Raw genomic sequence first — 22,060 nt, forward strand, 5'->3', positions numbered from 1 at the left:
CTACGCAGGCTAGCGACTCTTGATCGGACTGCGATCGTATAATTACTTCTCAACATGATACTTTTTCTCATCTAAAACACTACCGGTAAAACACTTACCGTTATATCACACGAAGAATTGATTCGGACGAACAGAGGAGTCCTCTGGCCTTCAAATAACGCATCCACGGGCTGATTCTCAACTACATCGGGGAGGAGGCATCTACGTCGCTCGCTCATGTTTTCGATGTAACTCACATGAGCTTCTCTACATATTAGCGAAGCACAGGGAAAGTCTTTCAAAGTATAGCCCCCGGGGAGGGTACCTGGGTTAAGTTTTGCTGGGTATGTGCCGTTGGCCTCTCAGAGCCCTTGCCCCATTATAGTCTATTTTGTGGCCAGTTATAGACCCCATCTTAGTCACTTTTTGGGAAAATGTAATTTTGGCGATCCCAACGAAGTCACTTTCTATTTATGCATTTACTTTCAAGAACGGAATGTAATGCGAGGTGATTGTTACATTTAATAAACAACAACTTTCTGAACTTTTTAACCGAGACCATTTTGAATCCCTACTTAATAGAATTTTCTCACCCCAAAAATCCGAAAATGTGCGACCCCATTCTAGTAACTCTATTGAAAATGCGACCCCATTCTAGTCAATCCAGTCGTGAAAATGCGACCCCATCCAGCGGCACATCCCCATTAGCCTCTTATAAGGAAGTAACCCCCCCGGGGTATAGCCGAACTTCTCTTTGGATACGCAGTGAATAAAAACTGACTCCGCTTTCTTGAAAGCCGAAGCCATGACACCGTGAGCGGCTTGCCAACACGACATGGCGGATAGCGGCGGGAAGACACTGATGATGCAACGATTCACATAGCCTGTTCCAGGCTCCTAGAGAGACGCGCGAAGGAGAGGGCGAGGGGACGAAAACGACGGGGGTGGGGCCTTTTTGAAGCGTTTTCAGCGAGTTAGCGCCGGTGGTGGATCACCACCACCGGCTTCAAAAAGGCCTCAAACGCAGGGAAACAACAAAGAGTACAACACGGATACAAGGTAAGGCAGTTTTATTCACAGAACATTAAATTTTAGGTATTTAAATCAAACCCGTAAATTTCCCATACAAACCTTTGTAAATCGAATCTTTGTAACACAACACCCCTCGAAGGCAAGAGTCACGTTCGCGTTCGCGTACGTGTCATTTATTCCACTTATTTCGCGCTTGGGCTGCCTGTGCTGAAATGCAGTTCTCGATTCTTACAGGCAGCCGCTCTTAATGTATCAGTCAATTCCAAGCGCGATCATCCCCCCCCCCGGGCAACCCCCGGGCATTTGACCCCTGTTCGGCTCCACATAGTGGGGCATTTGACGCGAATAGAAAGCCGACCCATCGGGCATTTGACGCGTCGAAAAAATGCTGGTCAGCGGTCGCATAAATTGTCGGAATGCTTTATTCACAGCCAGAATTTACTCGTATATTTTGCGTCAAACAGTTTTTAATGTAGTAAGCCATTTAATACTACCATAGAGAAGCGTTCCAACAAATATATCTGAGCTTGTTTTTGGCATGGCGGGGTTACATATTGCCCTTCGCTTCTCATTTTCAGTGGTATGTCCAAGTTCCCTCAAGCTTCGTTCTCCCTTTGCTCTCGACTTGTTGGCATGTCTAGGTTTCATAACATAGTGATTTTTATCATTGTTCATGTTATCACACGTATTAGCAAACTTCATGTACATATTTTAATATAAAAGAAAAGCGAGTATCGGTACATATATCGTTAAACTCTCTGTTACTTGAGTTTCATATGTGATGTTATGCATTATCTTTAACAATAAATTGTTTTTAAATTTATTAATGTATGAATTTCGTTGATTTTTATATAAACAGAGCTAGCGAATACAAAAAAAAAAAACCCAACACGATGACTTTTCAGCCCCAACCAGTGGGGCATTTTGACCTAGAAATCGGCCCATATAGAGGGGACTTTGATCAGGCATTTTTAAAAAAGTCAAATGCCCGGGGGTTTGCCCGGGGGGGGGATGATCGCTTTTGGAATTGACCCAGACATAACAACCAAAGCAAGGATAGGGATGCACCAATCATCATCAACTGATGGTGCTACTTATATTGATAGACAGTCAGTTGACACCATCGCCTGATGAGGACCAGCAGGATTGAAGACCAGCAGGATAACGGTCGAAACATCGCGATCAACACCTGTGCTACACAATCACGAAGGAAACCATTAATTTTGAGCTATCAACAATTTATTTGTACCATTCAGTTTTTACCGGCCATTTCCGTACTAATTTTATGCCTATGATATAGGTAATGGGTCTTCCAAAAATAACTTTAAAGCTTAAAAAACAAATTGGATGACCGACATTAAAGCGATATTTGGGCCAGAAAGAGGACGATCGACACTATTGCTATAAATAAATTAAATAAAACTGAGAACAACAAGATAAAATATATAATTAAAAAGCCTATGGTTACTTGGTCTACCAATCCTCAACATGTTGCAGAAAATGTCAGTCACATGGAGGGTTTTTTTTAATTGGACCCCATCCCCCAGTCCGTGTAAATCCAATGTAGCCTCATATGTTCCTTTGAAAAATCTGGATTTTGACATACCCCCCCCCCCCCCCCCTCGCCCTTCAGAATGTCCATTGAAATTGCTGGGAGCAGTTGAGGAGATGGATATTTTCAGTAGCCGCACATTACTTACCATGTCACTAAAAATTGAGATAATTCATGTAAACGATGCAACCTAAACAAACTAAATCAGAACCCTACATCAATCATTGTGCTACTATAAAGTACTACAGTCAAACCTGTATTAAGCGGTCACCCTCGGGGAATGGCTAAGTGACCGCTAAATACAGGTTGACCGCTTAACACAGGTTGCCCAGAATACATATCAAACACAATAAAAACGACATTTTATATAACATTTGATAACTTAGTGTACAGTTTAGGCACCAAAGCGCTCAAAAAATCACTTACTTGGTTAAGAAAGGTCGGCAATAAAATGGTATGGCAAAGGAGATCATGGTATAGAAACGGACTAACAAAACGTTAATGCCACGATTGTGCAGCTCATTAGAAACTTGATTACCTGGCTCGCTATTTGTTACCATATTTAAGTGGTTTACTTTTACAAAGTGACCGTTTAAAACAGGTCAAGACAATAGAAACAGCTCGTTGGGACCTAGTTTAGGGTGACCACGACCGCTTAATAGAGGTGACCGTTTAATAGAGGTCAGGATTACAGTAATTAAGTGAAATAATTTTCGGGACTTTGACAACTGACCGCTTAATATGGTGCCGCTTAACACAGGTTCGACTGTACAATGAAAAACACTCACAAAATAAAAGCCATAGTACAATAATAATTATTTTATTGTTGCTGTCTTAATGTTATCACCGGGCTCAATAAGATTAAAACGTTTAATGAACAGATTTAAAGTACATTAATCTAAGCCCAAATCTGGCGTAAACTTTTTCGGTCTAATCGGCTTTCAGACAAGTCTGGCAGGAAGTCACTGTTTTTTTTTTGTTTTGTTATTTTATTTTTTCTTAAAAACACCTGTTTTAAAAGTCAGCGTGCAACATTGCTATAAAAATGATGGAAATAAAATGTTGCAATATTAATTCTTCTTGTGCTACTTGTTCATTTTTATTTATTCATTTATTTATTCATATATTTATTTATTTAATTCACGCTCTATGATCAATGCTCGTTTAAATTTGTCTTCTCCCAATTTTTGCTGCTCTACCAACATAAAGCTCAAACATGTCTAACGTGACACGCTGCAAGCAAACCCCGCGGCGTTGACCCAGGTAGACGAACCAAACTACTTAAAAAAAAAAACAAAAAAAAAAAAAAAAACGGGACAGTTGGTCACCCTCTCTTTGAATAAGATTTCCCACCTGGCCTGGCCAACGTGGACGTTCTCGCGTTGCAGGAAACAATTCTTTAAAATGACAATTGAGGGAAAAAAATTCACATACCTAAAAAAATACGCAGAAGTAGAAATCCACCGTGATAGATTTTAACAATGAAAACCACACAAGGAAAGCCAATCTAAATACAACCGATAATGAGCTTTCAGTGTAATTTAATTAACAACAATTAGATTGTATATTAGGTTGTACATGTTATAGAATAATTTTAGTATCTCTAGCATTTTAAAGCTTTTTTCCCCCTTAGTATATACAGTTATTGTACGTCATTTAGCCAATGGTTACCATGTACATGCTAATAAAGTACAGTATCTATCTATCTTCATATAAGCTTAACGCCAATCCGGAATCTCTTCTATTCAAGCAATTTTTAGCGATCAGTTTGTACTGAAAATTTTCTGGCGCGTTTCAAAGCTATTTCTTTTCCTCTAATTGCCGAGTTTACATTTTGTTGAATGCATAACCATACAAGAAAAAGTGTCTTCTACGAAAAAGCAAGGGAGCTGATATTTTGAGTCCGCATTGAGAACAAAATCCTTCCACTGGCGACGAGATCTTTCAACAAAAAAATCTTACGTCGCCTGTAAGTTTCACCTGTATCTGCCTTTAAACGGTCGATGTTTAAAAGGCTCCTTTGAGATTACCCAACGAGACAAATACCTTGAATCTCGGTGATGGGATGTCAACTAACGGCAGAAAGCATTTCCAGACAACACACCCGTGCATTTAGATTGTGCAATAACTCGTTTTTGGTCCGGGACCAAACCTGACGAAAGCACAAGCTGGTTTTGGAGAGGAGCCGAGATCTGTTACAGCACAAAAATCTTTCACAAGAACTTGGTTCCAACGTAGACTTTATTTAATACGATATCAAATAATATTTTACAATACAACTCTATTTAAGACTACCACTAAGAAACTTGAAGACAGCACAGGACTAGACGCGGTATTACAGCATAACTTAAAAAACTATTCCAGGATTCTACTGGACAAAACGACAGCTACACTCTGCAAAATTAATGACTTTCAAAGCTAAACAGGTAGAAAATTGCTTAAAAAGGAATAGTAGTGACTGAAAATTACAATTCAACGCTATTAATCTGTGATTTCAATAAAACAATTTACCGCTTAGCTATTACATGAGGTAACAGTCATGGTTTACTAATCTGAAATAATGAATCAGTCATTTTCAGCAGTGCCCCTCCCCAAACTAGCAAATGCCCCACTGCGGGGAAAAACAAGCTGTTCAAATGTCCCACGGTACAGATAAAAGATAGATTTATTTCTTAGGTTCTGGGTACACAAAAAGCTAATTCAGGGCAAACTAACTCTCGTTCGAGTCTTTCTTCTCTGTATTGCTCCAGTGACTGTTCGTTCTGTGGATTTCGTCCTCCTCAGAGAAAGTTAATCACAAATTTATCGCGTCTTAGCCGATAAACTTGTCATTGAAAAAAGTGACAGGGCTCTGAAGTGAAACTTCCCCGGGATAGACTAATGACCGGTTCCAGGGACTGACAATGAGGAAAATTACCACACTGGTGCCGAGGGAAGGGTGGGGAGGGGGGGAAGTGGGCACCGCTGCAATTGACTGATGCGTAACTTCTACGTTGGCTTTTTTATTTTCTCCGCGAAATTGTTTTTTGTTGTTGTTGTTGTTGTTGTTGTTTTTAATTATCATTTTCTTCCTTCACAATTACACGAATTTTAGTTTAGTTTGTTAAATTATTGACTAAAGTAGCCATATCATAAGCAAACATAAACTACCTTGTACAGGTGTAAAAACTTTAAAACTTAACAATAAATAAGGACTGGACATTTGATGCCACTTCCTTCTTAATAGACCCACGACAACTGTTCGAGAAATATATTATAAAATACAGTTGAATCTCTACCCCCGCAGGACACTCTCACTTGGCTTTATTGTTTCTTGACGATGGCTTCAACGTTTCTAAAGTTGCCTTTAAATTTATGCCTAGTCAAACAGTATTGACTGGATTCATTTGAGAAGTGCTTTCCTGAGGTGTCTCTTTTCTCACATTTTTACAAATCGAAAATGAAAATTAGTTTTTGCTTTGGCAATCTCTTGAAGTTGACCATTATGACATTGCACTTAAATCAATTCTGAGTCAAACTTAAAGCAATTCTGAGTCAAACACAGCATTTGGAAACTCCAACTTTAAGAACGGGCCTACTCTGTTCTCAATGGTGATCACTGACAGGAGTCGATTCAACTGCATTTTCATACTTGGTTTGAATAAACAAAGTTACCTAGAAAACACGACTCAAAGTACCACACACATTCTGATTTGGAAATAACTACAATAACCTTAAAACACCTAAATCAGACGATACAAGGATCGACAAGGAAGATAAACGCAATAAAAAGCTTTATAAAAATAAGACATCTTAACAGATTTTATAAAATATACACTAGCTGAAGGAAGGGAGAAGAATTTTTTTAAACTTTGCTTACTTTCAATTTCAATTTATACTATGTTCTCTTATCAATTATTTGTACCAGTTTCCTTGAATACGGTCCTAGATAATAATCTTGTTGTCAATAATTCTATATTAAATTTTCGTTTACTCTTCATCGACATCTACATTTTGTTCTTATAAATTGCAAAAATTTTGATGTTCAAATTGTATTGTATTATTATTATTATTATTATTATTATTATTATTATTATTATTATTATTATTATTATACAGTTTTTTCTTTGCACTTTGACTATACTAATGACTATAAATGAGCAAAACCCAAATTCTTTACTAACAGTATTTGCTACAAACAATTTATTATTCTGCCTTCAATATTAATTAAAGGTCACATTGCTTCTAAAAGTTTAAACCGGGTTGTGATACATAAAAATTAATAATAATAATAATAATAATAATAATAATAATAATAATTATTATTATTATTATTATTACAGTTAACTGTATTTCTAAATTTAATCTTGTTATACACAAATCTCTCAAAATCAACCACTGAAGACGCTAACTAAATGAGGCAAAGCCTAGTTTAGGATCATAGGCATCAACTCCAGACCTGCTTCTTATTTCTGCGCAAAATCTTTCAGCCACACCTGGTGTCTCAAGGTATAGCTCAGGGATGGGACTTGGAGAACCACGTCATTTTCGTTCCCTTTCTCTATCACAGCCTTGATCACCTCGGTGAGCATGTCCAAAAGATGGTTTTGGTTGCGGAATCTTTGGATCACCTCAACCAACACCTAAGGAAAGACCAGAACCAAAAGATTCAGCCATAAGAGTTACTATGCGCAATTGAATAAACGTGATGGAATATTTTAAGCCTGGTGAATAAATGAGAATGGCATTAAACTAGGTTCATGGGACAAACATCCTGCATACTGCTAGGATTGGAACCTAGCTAGTTTAATGGCCTTAGCTCCCACAATTCCCTGTAGCTCAGTAGTATCTAGAGCATCCAAACTAGTAATCGGAAGGTCTTAGGTTCGACTCAGCACTCAGATTTTTTTCGCAGTATGCCTGTGTCACTCACTGAATAATACATTGTTCTCAAGAGTTACTATATTAACAACAACTGTGGTAACACCATACACTTTGCCCTGGAGAAACTCAAATTTGCAAGTATAACCAATTTTGCCCTAGGAAAAGCTTGAAACAACAGGAGAGCAATAGAATTTCCATGAACAGTTATCCCAGTGGTAAGTGAAAGAAGGAAGAAATTGAAATCCCAAAGTGGTTGAACAATAGATTTTCATGAGCACATGAGTTGTTGGCAGATCTAAAATGTAATGTGTGACATTGTACCTACAAAACACAATGGCCATGTATAATAGAACTAAATTAGCAGTAAACAAAAAGATTATCCTCCTTAACTCTGATAAGTTTTGGTCAAACGAGCCATTGCTTTTTGTACACCAAAAAATAGTGGTTTAATAAAACCAAAAAATGCACAAATTCTGTTCACAACCTTTATCGACATTGCTTTCCCTCAAAACAAAAGAATGAAAACTGCCCTTCCATCACTTTGCCACCACTTGCTTGATTGATTTCAACAGCCCTGGGCAAAATTTCATCACTGTGGATTTTTCACCTGGGGAAAGTAGGACCCAAGTTGAACTCGCTTAAGGTAAATCTCGTAAAGTTGCCCTGGATAAAAATGTTTTTCCTTTAGGGTGAAGTGTTTAGTGCGACCACAGCTAATACAAACAGTACAAGGAATTAAAATGTGATCCATTTGTTGTTTTAGGGTACATGTATCAACCATTTGTTTTTAGCCAAACACTGTATGATATACATGTACAGTATAGAGGTGGAAAATTAAATAATATTTTGTTTTATGTAAAGTTATTCCTATGGGTTCAAAACTGACTCTCTCTGAAATCAATTCCTGACAGAGTGGTACTGAGAAGTTTCCTTGAAGGTATAGTTAAAATTTTTGAGGCTCTTGTCATTGGCTTTTGAAGAGTTATTTCTGAAAAGCCTTCTTATTTTCACGTTTTCAGTTTTTAGTTCAAAGTTTAAGTTGTACCAATGGAAGATTCAGCACGCACAAAACACGGCAGCGCGTATAATTTTCAGACTGCCAAAGTTCTGCTGTATCACTCCGTCACTTTTTAGTCTGCACTGGCTGCCTGTGCGACACTGAATTGACTTTAAGATCTGCCTCTTGACCTTCAAAGCAATTCATGGGTCTGCACCCAGCTACCTTAGTAGGGAGTTAGTAGTGGTCAAAGAGAATCGCTACCGCTTAAGATCTTCAAATCAACTTCTGCTGTGTATGCCGAAAGGAATCACAAAAAAGACCCAAGGTGACAGGGCATTCGCAGTCCCAGCTCATCCTGGAACTCCCTCCCAGAGGAGCTGCGAAGCAAGAGGGATAGTGACGTTTTTAAACGTCACCTTAAAGCGCATTTTTTTACCAAGGCATTTATAACTCCTTAGTCGGGTTAAACTAATCTTAGCTTGCTTTTGCTTTTGTTTTGCTCTTACTGTTTTAAAACAATTGTATTTGTAATGCATGTATTATATTAGTCTTTATTATTATTATTATTATTATTGATATTATTAAATATTATCTCATTCTTATTTCAGATTTATTCATATTGTAATGCACATTTGATCAAATTATTTGTTAATCCACGCAATAGAAGTATTAAATTATTATTATCATTATTATTATTATTATTATTATTATTATTATTATTATTATGTGTGACGAGGTGCTGGAAATAAAGGGGTAAAATCTTCATGTTAACTAATTTACCTGTCACAGGATGTCAACAACTGACAGACATAAGCTTGTGCGATTTGGTTTTTAATAATGCTCAGGCTCAAAGTGAAAAGTATCACAAAAATCCTAATGAGATAATTATACCATATTTATTCAAATAATAGAGAGACGGGTTGGAGGTTTGAGCATTCAAAAGAGGTGAAGGGAGGCCATGGGGGCAATTATTCAAGGGAAGTGACTATTTCAAATATTTTCATCAAACGGTTGCGAAAAATCAAGGGGTTGCTATTGAGGGGTTGTTTGAATAAATACATGGTTACTAAGATAACTGTATACAGTTACTAGCCACAATAACAAGCACCACAATATATAAACATGTTTATGCTTGTGTTAAGATGTCATATTACTATTTACACCCATCTTAGATCAGTGTTGTTACCCTCGCTATAAAATAATTATGCAGAATGTTACAGGATTGATAGGAAGAGTAGGTGGTGGGGGGGGGGGGGGGGAGGGAATAAACATTCACAATGCTTTTTAAAATATCCAAAGAAAAGCCACCAAACTTTGAGAAGAAATCACTTTAGTTAAAATTTATCTGCCAGTGGGGAGATGATTTGGCAATACCAACAATAAGCTTTTCTCACATTTAAGCAAGGAATGGATCACAAAGTACATGTAACAAGAAGGTCCAGCAAGATTTTGAATGAACAAACAAACAAATGACAGAGACTCAGTGACTGGAAAATTTATCCATTTAAACGATAAACATCTTCAGAATTCATATAACTCACTTGAATAAATAATGACCCATACTCTTGAAACCTGTAAGACTGGTAACCTGGGGCTGCTGAGAAAGCCAACAGGAAATCTGTTTCCTGTGGGCAGGTACTTCTGGGAAGGGTGGAGTCACCTAAGATGCATTTGTCAGTGCAAGCACCTCTTCGGTACGTGGAGGAGGACTGTGACTCTTCCAAAGATCCTCTACACGCATTTATAAAAAACAACTTTGGTTTCCCTTCTAGGGTAGGGCAATTCAGAGCTTTAAACTCTGTTATTATGTCTTCGACACCAATGGTTCTCAGATGAACGCCAAAAATCTTGTCGAGGTTATCACCGTGAGACATTAAGATCATTACAAATGCTGCAAAGTGGCTGTGATCGATCTTCGCATACTCCACCGCCACATTTCGCATTTGATCCCACTTGAGATCATTTTTGACCTCCACTTCAAATTGAAGTTCCTTAAACAGCTTTACCAGCTCTCTCTCATCGTGTTCTGCACCTACACGATTGTAACTCTTGTCCTGAAAGTTCACGTTATTTATTATAACGCACTTTCCACGTGGACCTCTGTCCATGTCGTATCTTCCAAGTAGTTCAGGGGCTCCTGTGAAGTAAAATAATATTAATATTATTGATATGACTCTAGACATCTGAAACAGAGGTTGCACAATCTGCGAGCCAGCGAGACATGCGTCAGGCAGACGTGCGAGGCGCACAGGTTAGCCTGAAAAACACTTTGGTTAGCCTAAAAAGCACTCCGGTTAGCCAAAAAAGCACTCACGTTAGCTTAAATAGCTCCCTGGTTAGCTTAACAGTTAGCATTTATGTTTGGGGTTGTTCATGCCTCGCATGTCTGCTTCGCATGCCTCGCTGGCTCGCATATTGTATACACTCAAACAGAGAGGGCCTTGTTAGGGACAGGCAGAAATCACAGTTGAATGTATTGAGCAACCTGTGTTGCATGAAAGCCGCAGGATTTTATAATTGATGTCATTAACATTCCACAAGAGTGTTGCATAGGCACTTGTGCTAACTTGACTAGTATTCTTGGGAGCAAGCATTAGCAAGTGGTTCAAATGTTCTTTTGCAAACATGAATAGGCTTTTAGTTTCTCTCCCGCAATATATAGGCTTATTCTACTTTGCGAAACGAAACGAAACAAAATATATGCTGCAATACGTGACAATCTGCATGAATCCTTTATAACAAATTTTTTGGCAAAATTACTATTTTGCGAAACGGCTCTTAAATTACCTTCTAAAATATCAATAGTCTCTTTTGCCATTAATCTCGCCATCTTGAAGATGAAGAAGTTCCTTTTGCAGTAAAACATATTATGATAATTGTTAATAATTATTTATTGTTAGTATGCATTTTGTGTCGGGTTCCCATCCTAAAGCTCGTGTCTGTTATCGTTAATATCACTTCAAAATTGACCTTTATTTCCTATAAATTTATTTACTAAATATGCATTCACTACATATACCACTAAAACATAAAAATTGTACAAGATTTTTAACTGACGTAATTAAAATGCGTAGCCCCTTGAATCAGCATCCCCTCTAAAATAAACAGCTAGCGTGATTGTATTTAGAACCATTTTGTCATTATTGCCCATATATTTATCTAAGCATTCTTTGTTTACATGCAGGCAGAAAGTAAAATACTTTTCTATCATTAGTGCTTTCATCAATGAACCATACTTATGCCGTGTTTTCACGATAGGGGCAAACTTGGGTTTTCTTTTTTTACTGAAATGAAGTATTTCAAGTTAACATTATGGAGGCAAGATCAGAAGAAACCCAGCCCAAGGTTTGTCAGAACGTGACTGTCCATCACGCCTAGTGCAGGTAGCGCTCTGCCGTTCGCTCAAAAAGTAAAAGGGAAACAATTTTTAGCCAAGCGAACAGCCGAATTGATAACCACAGTTAGGTATGGTAACATTACTAAACCAAACCGTGGTTGCCGGTAACTGTAGTAATTCGTTCTTGTGAAAACACAGCATTAATCGTTACAATTACAGTCAAGCTTGTATTCACTTTTAGAAATTAATTTCGACCTAGTTATATGCACTGGTACGACTGTGGCTAGCAACCCGTTAAAACATACGATAGGAATTTTTGTATTATTTCTTGTAAATAAAACAAAAGAAATGAACAAGAGAAAGATAATAAAAACCACCTCCCTCTGAGTGATCAAGCTGACACCTTGAATAGAACTTGCGCGTATGCTAGCTAAACTTTGAAATATTATTGGCCAACATTTTTTTGTTGAATATTGTGATGTTTAGCCCTTCGTTCACCGAACTGCATCTTATAACAAATGTCGGTAAACAATACTATATTATAATGACTGTATCCAGAGTCAGAGTATGTGAAAATAATTTTTTGATACATCGGGTTTTCATCAACGTTTTCCCTAGTTAATGACTTGTTCTGTGTTTCCTACTAGTTTTCCGCAATACAGGGGCGGATCTAGGAGGATGAGTTAAAAACAAACGGTAGTAATCGACATCCCCGAGACATAAACACACCATTTAATTGTTGCTATGCGGTGTAATATCATAATGATCAATTTTCAACAATCACAATCGGAGAACATATAGTGCCGGATCCGCTCACTTTTGGTAAAGTAGGCATGTGGTATAGGCGACATCAATTGGAAAATGTTAACCAGGATACCAAGGTTGATATTTTAGTCACATAGAATTCAAATGGCCATTTTCAAGCCGTTTCGCAAAAAAATTAGAAATAGTTTTTTGCAAAATGAGCTCCTTTATCGCTAGGACAATGTTTAACAGCAAAAGGAAAATGTATAACACTGACTAGTAAGGTAATAGTCGACTCCCAATAACTCGAGCCTTCAAGGGAAATTGAAAATTACTACTCTGCCAAATGTATATATTAAATAAATATATGGGCAATAATGACAAAATGGTTCTAAATACAATCACGCGAGCTGTTTATTTTAGAGGGGATGCTTATCCAAGGGGCTACGCATTTTAATTAAGTCAGTTAAAAATCATGTACAATATTTATGTTTTAGAGGTAATGTAGTGAATGCATATTTAGTAAATAAATTTATAGGAAATAAAGGTCAATTTTGAAGTGATATTAACGATAACGGACGCGAGCTTATAGGATGGGAACCCGGCACAAAATGCATACTAACAATTAACAATTATCATAATATATTTTACTGCAAAAGGAACTTCTTCGTCTTCAAGATGCCGAGATTAATGGCAAAAGAGACTATTGATATTTTACAAGGTAATTTAGAAGCGGCGTTTCGCAAAATAGCAATTTTGCCAAAAATTACTATTTTGTGAAATGAGCTAATCGTTATTGCAAGGACAAGGTTTAAGAGATTATGAGCTAATCGTTATCGCAAGGACAAGGTTTAAGAGCGAAAAAAAAAAAGATGGAAAATGTATAATAGACAACTTAGGTTGATATCTTAAACGCATAGTTGGTTAACTTGTGTTTAAAAGGTAATTTAGAAGCCGTTTCACAAAATGGTAATTTTTAGCAAAATTACTATTTTGCGAAACGAGCTTCTTTGTCGCCAGGACAAGGTTTAAGAGCAAAAAGAGAAATGTAAAATGCATAACAGACAACTTAGGTTGATATTTTAAGCGCATAGATGGTTAACTTGGGTTTAAAAGGTAATTTAGAAGCCGTTTCGCAAAATAGTACTATTGTAAAACTACTATTTTGCGAAATGGCGTTAATTGTCATCAAATAAGCTTGCAATTAGGCAATTAGGCATTCATGCCGATTGTCACGCATTGCAGCATATTTTGTTTCATTTCGTTTTGTTTCGCATTAAATAGAATAAGCCCAATATATATGCAGTTCTGGATTTGTGTATTGTATTATTCATTTTCTTGCATGGGATGTAGTTCACTGTATTCTCATATAGTGTTGATTGTAATGGTTTAACTGAATGTGCGTATTTTAAATAAACTGCCAAGCTGGTCCCAACATGAGTATCAGTGTCTGTAAACTGAACAAGAATATTAAAAACTGAGAGACAAAAACTTAATTAAGGGCACTGTTGCAAAAAGTGGAGGTATTGTGGTAAACTATAGAGTAGAGGTTAGCATTACAGTCAACCCAAGCACTGGAGTAACTGGCCTCACATGTCATGTAAAGAGGTGTTTGGGATTTTAAGCCATTTTTCAATGCATTTAGACGAATTGCAAAGTAACCTAGCATACCATAGATTGTATGTGCATGCAGGTATATTATTATTATTAGTTTCACAATAATAACAATAATCGAATACTTACACAGGATAAATATTTAACACAGTATAAACAAGGACTGAAACGATTTGATTGATATCATAAGCAGCTGCAGAAAACATCCAGGCTTTAATAGGAAGTCCCACAAGATGAAAATTCTCACCTTTAACGTTTCAATATCGTAATGTCAATTAAGTTCTATCAAGAAGTATTACCCTGGTTCAATGCATCAGAAAATACACGAATAAATGTGTCGATTGAAAGATTCCTATTTCAAAATTACACACTCTCTCTCACTGTGCACTGAAGCCTACGCCGCCAACTTGATTTGTTGCTTCTTTTCACAAAGAAATATTTATATGCTTGCAAAATGACACCCTAGCTGTTTGCAGTTTTTAACTAAACTAAAATTGCAATGGAAAAGTGAGAATTTAATATAACTTTTGTCTATATATACCGGTATATGCTACAAAGACCTCCTCTTTAGCTTTTTAACTTCCCTCTACATTTTTTTCTTTCATTTAGTATATTTTGCTATTTATTTATTTCTTATAATTTACATGTAATCATCTATCTTTTGGCTTCTTTTCCTCTATTAATTAAAGTTTTACAACATAATTGTAAAACACAGTTAATGGAGTGTGATCGACGTGCTTGAGCTCTCAGTTCTTACTGTGTCAGCAGTAATAGCATAATACGTAACCCAAATTGGACATGGATGAACTTTTACTCTCCTTGTACAATAATTATTCTTCTAGCATGTTGCAATACTGTCTGTTACATTTATATCCTTCATTTTGTATGGCTACAAGGTATTCATGTCTCGTTTAGCACTACATGAATCTCTTGTGTTCGATTAAGTACTTTACTTGCCATTGGCTTAGTCCAAGACATATGTCTAACTATAGAAGGTCTAGTAAAAGTCCGAGTATCACTCTCTTGCTGTATTACCTACTGTAAGGTCTACCTTTAGTGTCTCTATTTTGTAATTCCCACTCTTCCCTCCCTTTGGAGGTTTTGTTGTTGTTTTCCAATAAATTTGGGTTCACCTTTCAGGTTCAGGTTCGGTTAAGTCTCACAGCGACTTCCCCAAGCTTTGTGTTTTTTAGGCTTAATTTTTAGCTCTATAACCTTGAAGCGTGTTATACGCTTTTACCCAGCGTGTGCCAGTAGAGTCGGCTCATAGCGCTACTGAATAATTAGGCTTGAGCTGGTTTTAAAAAATGCCAAATACTCTTTGCACTATGCTGGCCGGAGGTTTCAGTTGGTAGTGCCGTGGGGAGTTAGGCTATTAGATTGTTTAAGTTTTGGACCTGCCTACAACTTGTCTGATCCAGCGCTGGTCATTAATACAGTTAATAGTGCTGGGGAGATAAGTAAGGCTTTATGGTCACGCTATGGGAGTTGTCTGTCACGCCGATCACGGAGCGGTGTTCCGCCTTTATGCCAAACATCACGTTGTTATTATTTTACTGTTGAGATCTCTAGTTAACTTCATGGTGATTATTAGGAAATGCAACATTTACTAAATGTATGTGTAATAATTTGTAAGCACTGTATAATAATTATTATTAGTAAAGTGACAAATTGTAAGTATTGTGAGCACTGTAAGTATTATTAGTATTGTAAGTATAGCATGTGTGCAGTTTTTATAGTAAGTATTGTAACTTTTTAGTATTGTAAGCAGTGTATAGTATTGTAAATATTGTATTGTGTGTTTAAGGTTAACAAAAATCTTTAAAAAAAATCTTAATGTTCATTACTCTACGCTTCTTCAAATAATCCATCAAAGTGGCAAGAAATGAGGGAACTACATTCAACCTCTAGTGGGTCTATTCCCAATCAAGGTTACACAAGAGATCAGGTCTAGGATATTATAATAATCATGATACAACAGTCCTTTGGTATTCAATTAAATTGTGTTGCCATTTGAAATTTACACACTGGCAACCAACCATTTGAAGAGCTTTATGAATTAAGGGAAAGTTGTTTCATGACTTAATTAACATCCTAGTTGAGCTCTGGTGGGTCATAGTTACCAAGAATAAAAACTATCAGAATGTTAACATGTAGATCCCTCATTTATCCCCAGGGTTCATACATTATTTGGTGCCATGGACATTCCAGACTGATATCACAGTCTAAGGCCTTGCAACAAAGAAACCCTCAATTAATTTGCTCAGGCCAGCATTAGCAACTGAAGGTCTTTACAATAGCGGAAAAATCCAAAATTTGTTGGATGTAAGATCAGAAGCAACTGCGCAGTTGGTTGGTTTTTTAATTATCCCGGATGTCCATGCCTGTGACGACGTCACTTAAAAGTGCACGTGGAAAGAGACAGAGTGCCAGAGTTCTATTGTTTACATTATTCTTTGCCTGTAGCTCTAGGCAGATCATTCACAGTATTCTTCACCTGTTGAGGCAATGAATTTGACCGTTGAGTCAAACCTCTGCCTGTTGAGGTGAATAATTCGACCTTTGAGTCATATTATTCTTTGGGGACTATAACTTTTCTGCCTTGAAATTGGATCTACATGTATTTTGGCACACTTAGACTACACTGTAAATACAATGTACCATGCGAGAAACTTATAGCTCTGTATTTAAGTTTTTGAACAAAAAACTAAAAAAGGAAATAATTAGCTTGAGCATACTTTTCTACAAGCTTATAAAAGAGAAACTGCTTCTTGACTGATTTCTTTTGACTCCCTCCAGTAATACTTTGCTTACATGTAATTTGGCTTAATTAAATAAACATAACCACAGTTTTTCTCTGTAAATGTTTTTCTATGGCAAATCACACAGAATGCCGTCAAATGTCAATGTTAACGTTGTCAAAGTAGCTAGTGATTCATTGTGAAACAAAGTTGCTGTGAATGTTATGCATACTGCATGACACTGTTGTTGCACAAAACAGCCATTAACACAATAAAATGTTTCTTACTGATTAAGACACCTTCACAGACACCCTGGCCACTGGCTGTCGACTCTTCCACCTTGATAAGAATAACATCTCCAACATCCTCTTCAGATGACGGCGCACGTACTGGCAAAGGTACCATGTCAATTGTGCACCGCTTGTGCTCTCTGCAATTTAGTTTTAAATTGCATTCTTCATCTAACTGTGTCCTGAACACAATCCTTTCATCGCAAGTATAGGCTGATTTGATGCCAACCAGGGCAATTTCAGGAGCTGTGCAGCCATCTCGCTGCTTAACTCTACCATGATCCAAAACCACTGCATTGGGGAATGCTCCACTGATACCACGGTATGCTACTCCTCCATAAATATGTTTATAATGCAGCTGGGATAACACTTTATTCATTTCCTTGGAACAAAGAAAGAAGCTGTCAAACCAAGAGAAGCAAGCATAAGGACAATAAAAAAATTATGACAAAGCTACTGAACCATCTAAACTTTTCAAAGAAGGTCCCAGTAACTAGACACTACGTCAATCTTACTGGTAAGCAGACTTAGCCAAAGTCAACCTTAGTCAGCCTAAGTAATAGCTTAGTCATTCAGATGGAAAAAAAATCTTCTTATGCCAACCTGTTAGGTGATATTATGATTACTGATAAAAAATATTTGTGTTTTGTTTTTCTGTCACACACGTCTTGGTTTCTAATTGCGAACAAGACTGCTCTCTAACCAATTTTCTTTGATTTGCCTCAAGACACAGAAATTCTGTAGAAAATGAGACCAAGAGGTTTTTAAGATCATTGTTATTATGTGCAGTGACACTTTTGCCAAATTTGCAAAAGCTAGTTAGTGAAATGACACTGATAAAAATGTGATAGAAAAGCCTTGACAAATAAGTGAAACTATGGGCGCAACAAAAGAGCTCAACTAACATGAACTAATGTTGTTTATTAAAAACTGCATCATTGTATAATGCAATTCCAGGGATTTGATTGGCTTAGCAGCCATGGTATATGAGCCATTATACCATGCCGGAGGAATAGCGGCCATTAAATTGTCTTCTGTGGTTTTCTGAAAGCAAAATCAACAAGATCTAGCAATATTTCTTTATTGTTTTTAATAAAACAATTATTCCACTTGCCCTTGTTGGATATAAGATGATTATAGCCAACTGCGCCTCGTTGGCTATCTATCATCTCATATCCAACGTGCGCTTGTGGAATAATTGTTAAATATGAAGAGAAATCCCTGGAAGTCACAGTGGAGAATCATATACAGTGGTTCTCCATGAGCTGATACATGTTTGCTCTAAAAGCGCAAAAACCCATGCAGGGTCTTGACCCTGATAAACTTCCTGTGGTTTTGATGGATTTTGTGTATCATAGGCTTATCGTGTTCCCTAAGCAAGCGTTAAGTCGCATTTGCAAGAGACTTAAGAATGACTTAGTCCCTTTGAGTTTGCCATTAATTAAATTTCCTAAGTCAGAAATCATGCATTTTGGACTACGCAGTTCACACATATAATTTTTACTAAGTTGACTTAAGAGATTGCTAAGACAGACTTAGTGGTCTAGTATGAACCCACATATCATCCTAAAGAAATGTCAGGGAAAGCTTGATTGCTTTATCTTTGAAATGCTGTGGATCCGCAAGAAGAAACCGAGTCTAAACACCCAGTCAGACTCCATCCTCATAAAATTATTTGTCTAACCCAGTGAATGGACACAACTCTCACTTTATAACACCTCACTGAATGAACATAATTTATTCTATTTCACACCTTTACTTTCTGTATAAATTATCTTTTTGGTCACTATGTTTACTTGCTAATGGTGCCAAGATGACACGTTGTTCCGTTTTTTCGCTTATTTTTAGAGTTAAAGTTAGAGATAACAAATAACTAGCAAATCCCATCTTACAACTTTTTGGCAAAATTTCATCCAAGGTGGTCAAGGGGTTTTCTACTTGGAACTCATATCAAATGCACCGGCAAGTTGTGGAAATCAACCGTTTTTTCAAGTGACAGCTGGCAAAGTTTATGCTATTGTGAGTTAATATTCACTCGGTTACAGAAATATTAACATGTTTCTGAGATAAATACTATTTCAGGGTTGGTACTCTCTTGGGCTTTTAAAATTCCATAACTTTCCATGACCTTTTCAAGTATTTCCATGACAGAGCATTTGCAGTTTATTTCTACTGATTGAAAATCTGTTTCTTGGTCCCTTTTTTTAACTCCTGAAAGCGCGCATACGCAATGAACGAGTTATAGCGCGATAGCTGACTGTGCGCTTGGTTGGTCATTCGGTTCTGTCGTTAACTTTCGGGCGTGCGCAGTCAATGAGTTTTAAATTCAATTAGTGGAAAAAACACGCGAACATTTTTTGTTCACGGCGCATCATGTAATTTGACGATCATTTAGTGCAAGAATGGAGATTTTTCGTTAAATCTGAGCAAAGTTACATGTTTTTTCAGTTTTTTCAGAAAGGTCGGGGTCGTCAACTCAATTAGTGAAAAAAAAAAAGTGAAAATTTTTTTCACGACGCATCAGAATTCTCTAATCCATTCTGTAGAGAATAATTTAACAATCATTTTAGTGTAAGAATGGAGATTTTTCCCTGAATCTGAGCAAAGTTATAGGTTTTTCATTTTTTTCCACGAAATGCGGTGTCTTTCAAGAATTGAAAATAATTTAATTTCCAAATAATTGAATTAAAAATAATTTAATTCAAAAGTAATTGTCGGCATGGACTTTGAATAAACAAAACGCTTTTTAGAGCTTTTACCTTTAGCACTGGGTGGCCTTATTTATTGTTGGCCTCACCGATTTTTTAACCTATCCTCCCTTCGCGATTGAACTAACTGAATCGTTTAATTCAGAAAGAATGCGTGCGAAAGCGGAAAGTGCCATGTCACGCATCAGTGACGTCGTAAACAAAATTATGCAAATTTCTGGTGAAATCAACACTTTAAGATGTTGTCAGCTTTCATAGAGGTTTCAAAGGGAAAAAATGTTTCATTTTCGCAATTTCCAACTGGTAATTTATGGGAAAGCAAAAAGGACACGGTCGATAACTAATTCTTATTTAGCAAGAGCTTGTCATATTTCATTATTTTTACTTGAGGATTGCGTGGACTAAACTCCAAAGGAAAAATTTCAGGCATTTATGTCGGGCATGAAATGTAATGCGATACTTTGTTGAACAGATTTCCCTTTGTGAGATCGGCTTGAAAAACACAAATCTACCTGGAAGTTAAAAAAGTATGCCCTACAGTAATTTTGTAATTTTAATTCCCAAAAAAACTTCACTTGCCCATCGGGCAAGGGATGGTCAGAATCCACTAGCCCGATCGAAAAATCCAGTGGCCCCCGACTATCGGACACGAATTTCCATGACGTAGCTGCACATGGTATGGAGGGGGAATTGGGACAAAAATGCAATTGAATCGAGTTTCATGCCATTGGACCATTAACGCCATGCCACCGAATCATACATCATTCTATCGGACAATATGCTTCATGTCATTGGATCGGACTTCATTTTATTGGATCATACATCATTCTGTCGGATTATACACTTCATGTCATTGGATCGGACTTCATTTCATTGGATCATACGTCATCAATCTATTGGATTATACACTTCATGTCATTGGATCGGACTTCATGTCATTGGATCAGAAACGTCATTCCATCGGGCCAGCGGCTTATCGAAAAAAGTTTGTTTCCCAGAGTGCTTTTCCAGATACGTAACAGCAAATATGGCGGCTCACCTGCAGGGTCAACATCGAACAGCACAAGAACTTATAGAAAGCAACATAAAAACCGTACTTCTTGATGTTATGAATCAACTGGCTTGCAATGCAGATCTTGATTATGGCTTGTATAAGGTGGAGTGGTTATGCTCGCTGGTTTTGAGGCTTGGGGGAACGTTTGAAGCAGCTCTCCTTCCAAAGTTATGTCAAGCCCATAATCTCATTTCACTTATGATTAGGATAATAATAGAAATGACAGGCCTGCACGGCTCACTGCGTTATGTGGTGTACATTTCTATGAACGCTGCGTTTATATTTTTGCCCTAACGAGCATGTCCTTAAGAGATTGTCTTTTGTGGACAAATTACCTCAGCCAGTATTTCCAAATTGTCGCGAAAGGTACAAGCTCGAGAGATTTTGATCGTAATTTCCAAAGTGTCGATACCAAAAATTCGGAAATTTTGCCGCAATCGGCCGCGGCCCTAAAATCCACTTGAGACGAACAATAATTTATTGTTACCACGAATAAGACAGGAAAGCAAACACATCCAGTGAATTGAGGTATGACCGAACAAAAAAGGCAAGAAGCAAACCATCAGAAATCGACGAGCAAGAAAACACGCCAAATTTCTACTTAGAGATTTATTAAACTCACCATCTTCACTGTTGTATTATTGCAAAACCGCATTTCTGGGCGTCTCCTGCCGTGTTTGAACGAAATTACCGATCCCATACGGAGATTCTTTTTTCTTAACTTATGATTACACCAAATGTATAACCCTTGGTCGTCGTGTAGCCGGAACGGCTTCCCAATCACTTGTAATGATTCTCCCCTGTGTAAATCGCCTATTACTTCCAAGCAATAAACGACTGAGGTATGACCTTTGTCGTTGGCTTTTCCGATCGCAATTATGACCGCACGTTCGTTTCCAGAGGAATAAAACGTACTACTCGGAGAAGACGAAACCATCGACATGTTTGCTGTCTCGAGACATGTAGATCGAAAAATGGCGGGAAAATCCATATTTGCATTTTACCTGCGTAATAAACTCACTTGGGATGTTGGGAGAACACGAGAAAAGCTTGTAAATCACTCGCCTGCGGCTCGTGATTTACAAGCTTTTCTCGCTTTCTCCCACCTCCCAAGTGGGTTTATGAAGCCAGGAAACCCATAGAAAA

At 37.3% G+C, this 22,060-nt stretch overlaps 1 protein-coding gene across 1 annotated transcript; it reads right to left on the bottom strand.

Annotated features, from left to right (window-relative positions):
• Window positions 1–6,689: 6,689 nt before the first annotated feature.
• On the bottom strand, window positions 6,690–21,863 carry LOC146484524 (uncharacterized). The gene is made up of 4 exons (XM_085104597.1): window positions 21,537–21,863; window positions 17,150–17,534; window positions 9,968–10,563; window positions 6,690–7,185 (listed from the first exon to the last, which is right to left on the bottom strand). The coding sequence occupies exons 1-4, from the start codon at window positions 21,855–21,857 to the stop codon at window positions 7,009–7,011; spliced, it is 1,479 nt and encodes a 492-aa protein (XP_084960723.1). The 5' UTR covers window positions 21,858–21,863; the 3' UTR covers window positions 6,690–7,008.
• Window positions 21,864–22,060: the final 197 nt, after the last annotated feature.

Source organism: Pavona decussata, unplaced genomic scaffold (genome assembly GCF_977016875.1).
Source record: "Pavona decussata unplaced genomic scaffold, jaPavDecu1.1 SCAFFOLD_32, whole genome shotgun sequence".
Lineage (NCBI taxonomy): Eukaryota > Metazoa > Cnidaria > Anthozoa > Scleractinia > Agariciidae > Pavona > Pavona decussata.

Excerpts from the sequence above, each read along its gene's own strand:
- LOC146484524 (XM_085104597.1), bottom strand. The coding sequence starts at position 21,857 with ATGTCGATGGTTTCGTCTTCTCCGAGTAGTACGTTTTATTCCTCTGGA. Across the intron at positions 10,564-17,149 it reads CTGTGAAGGTGTCTTAATCA|GAGCCCCTGAACTACTTGGA; the intron begins GTAAGAAACATT and ends TTTACTTCACAG. Across the intron at positions 7,186-9,967 it reads ATGGGTCATTATTTATTCAA|GTGTTGGTTGAGGTGATCCA; the intron begins GTGAGTTATATG and ends GTCTTTCCTTAG.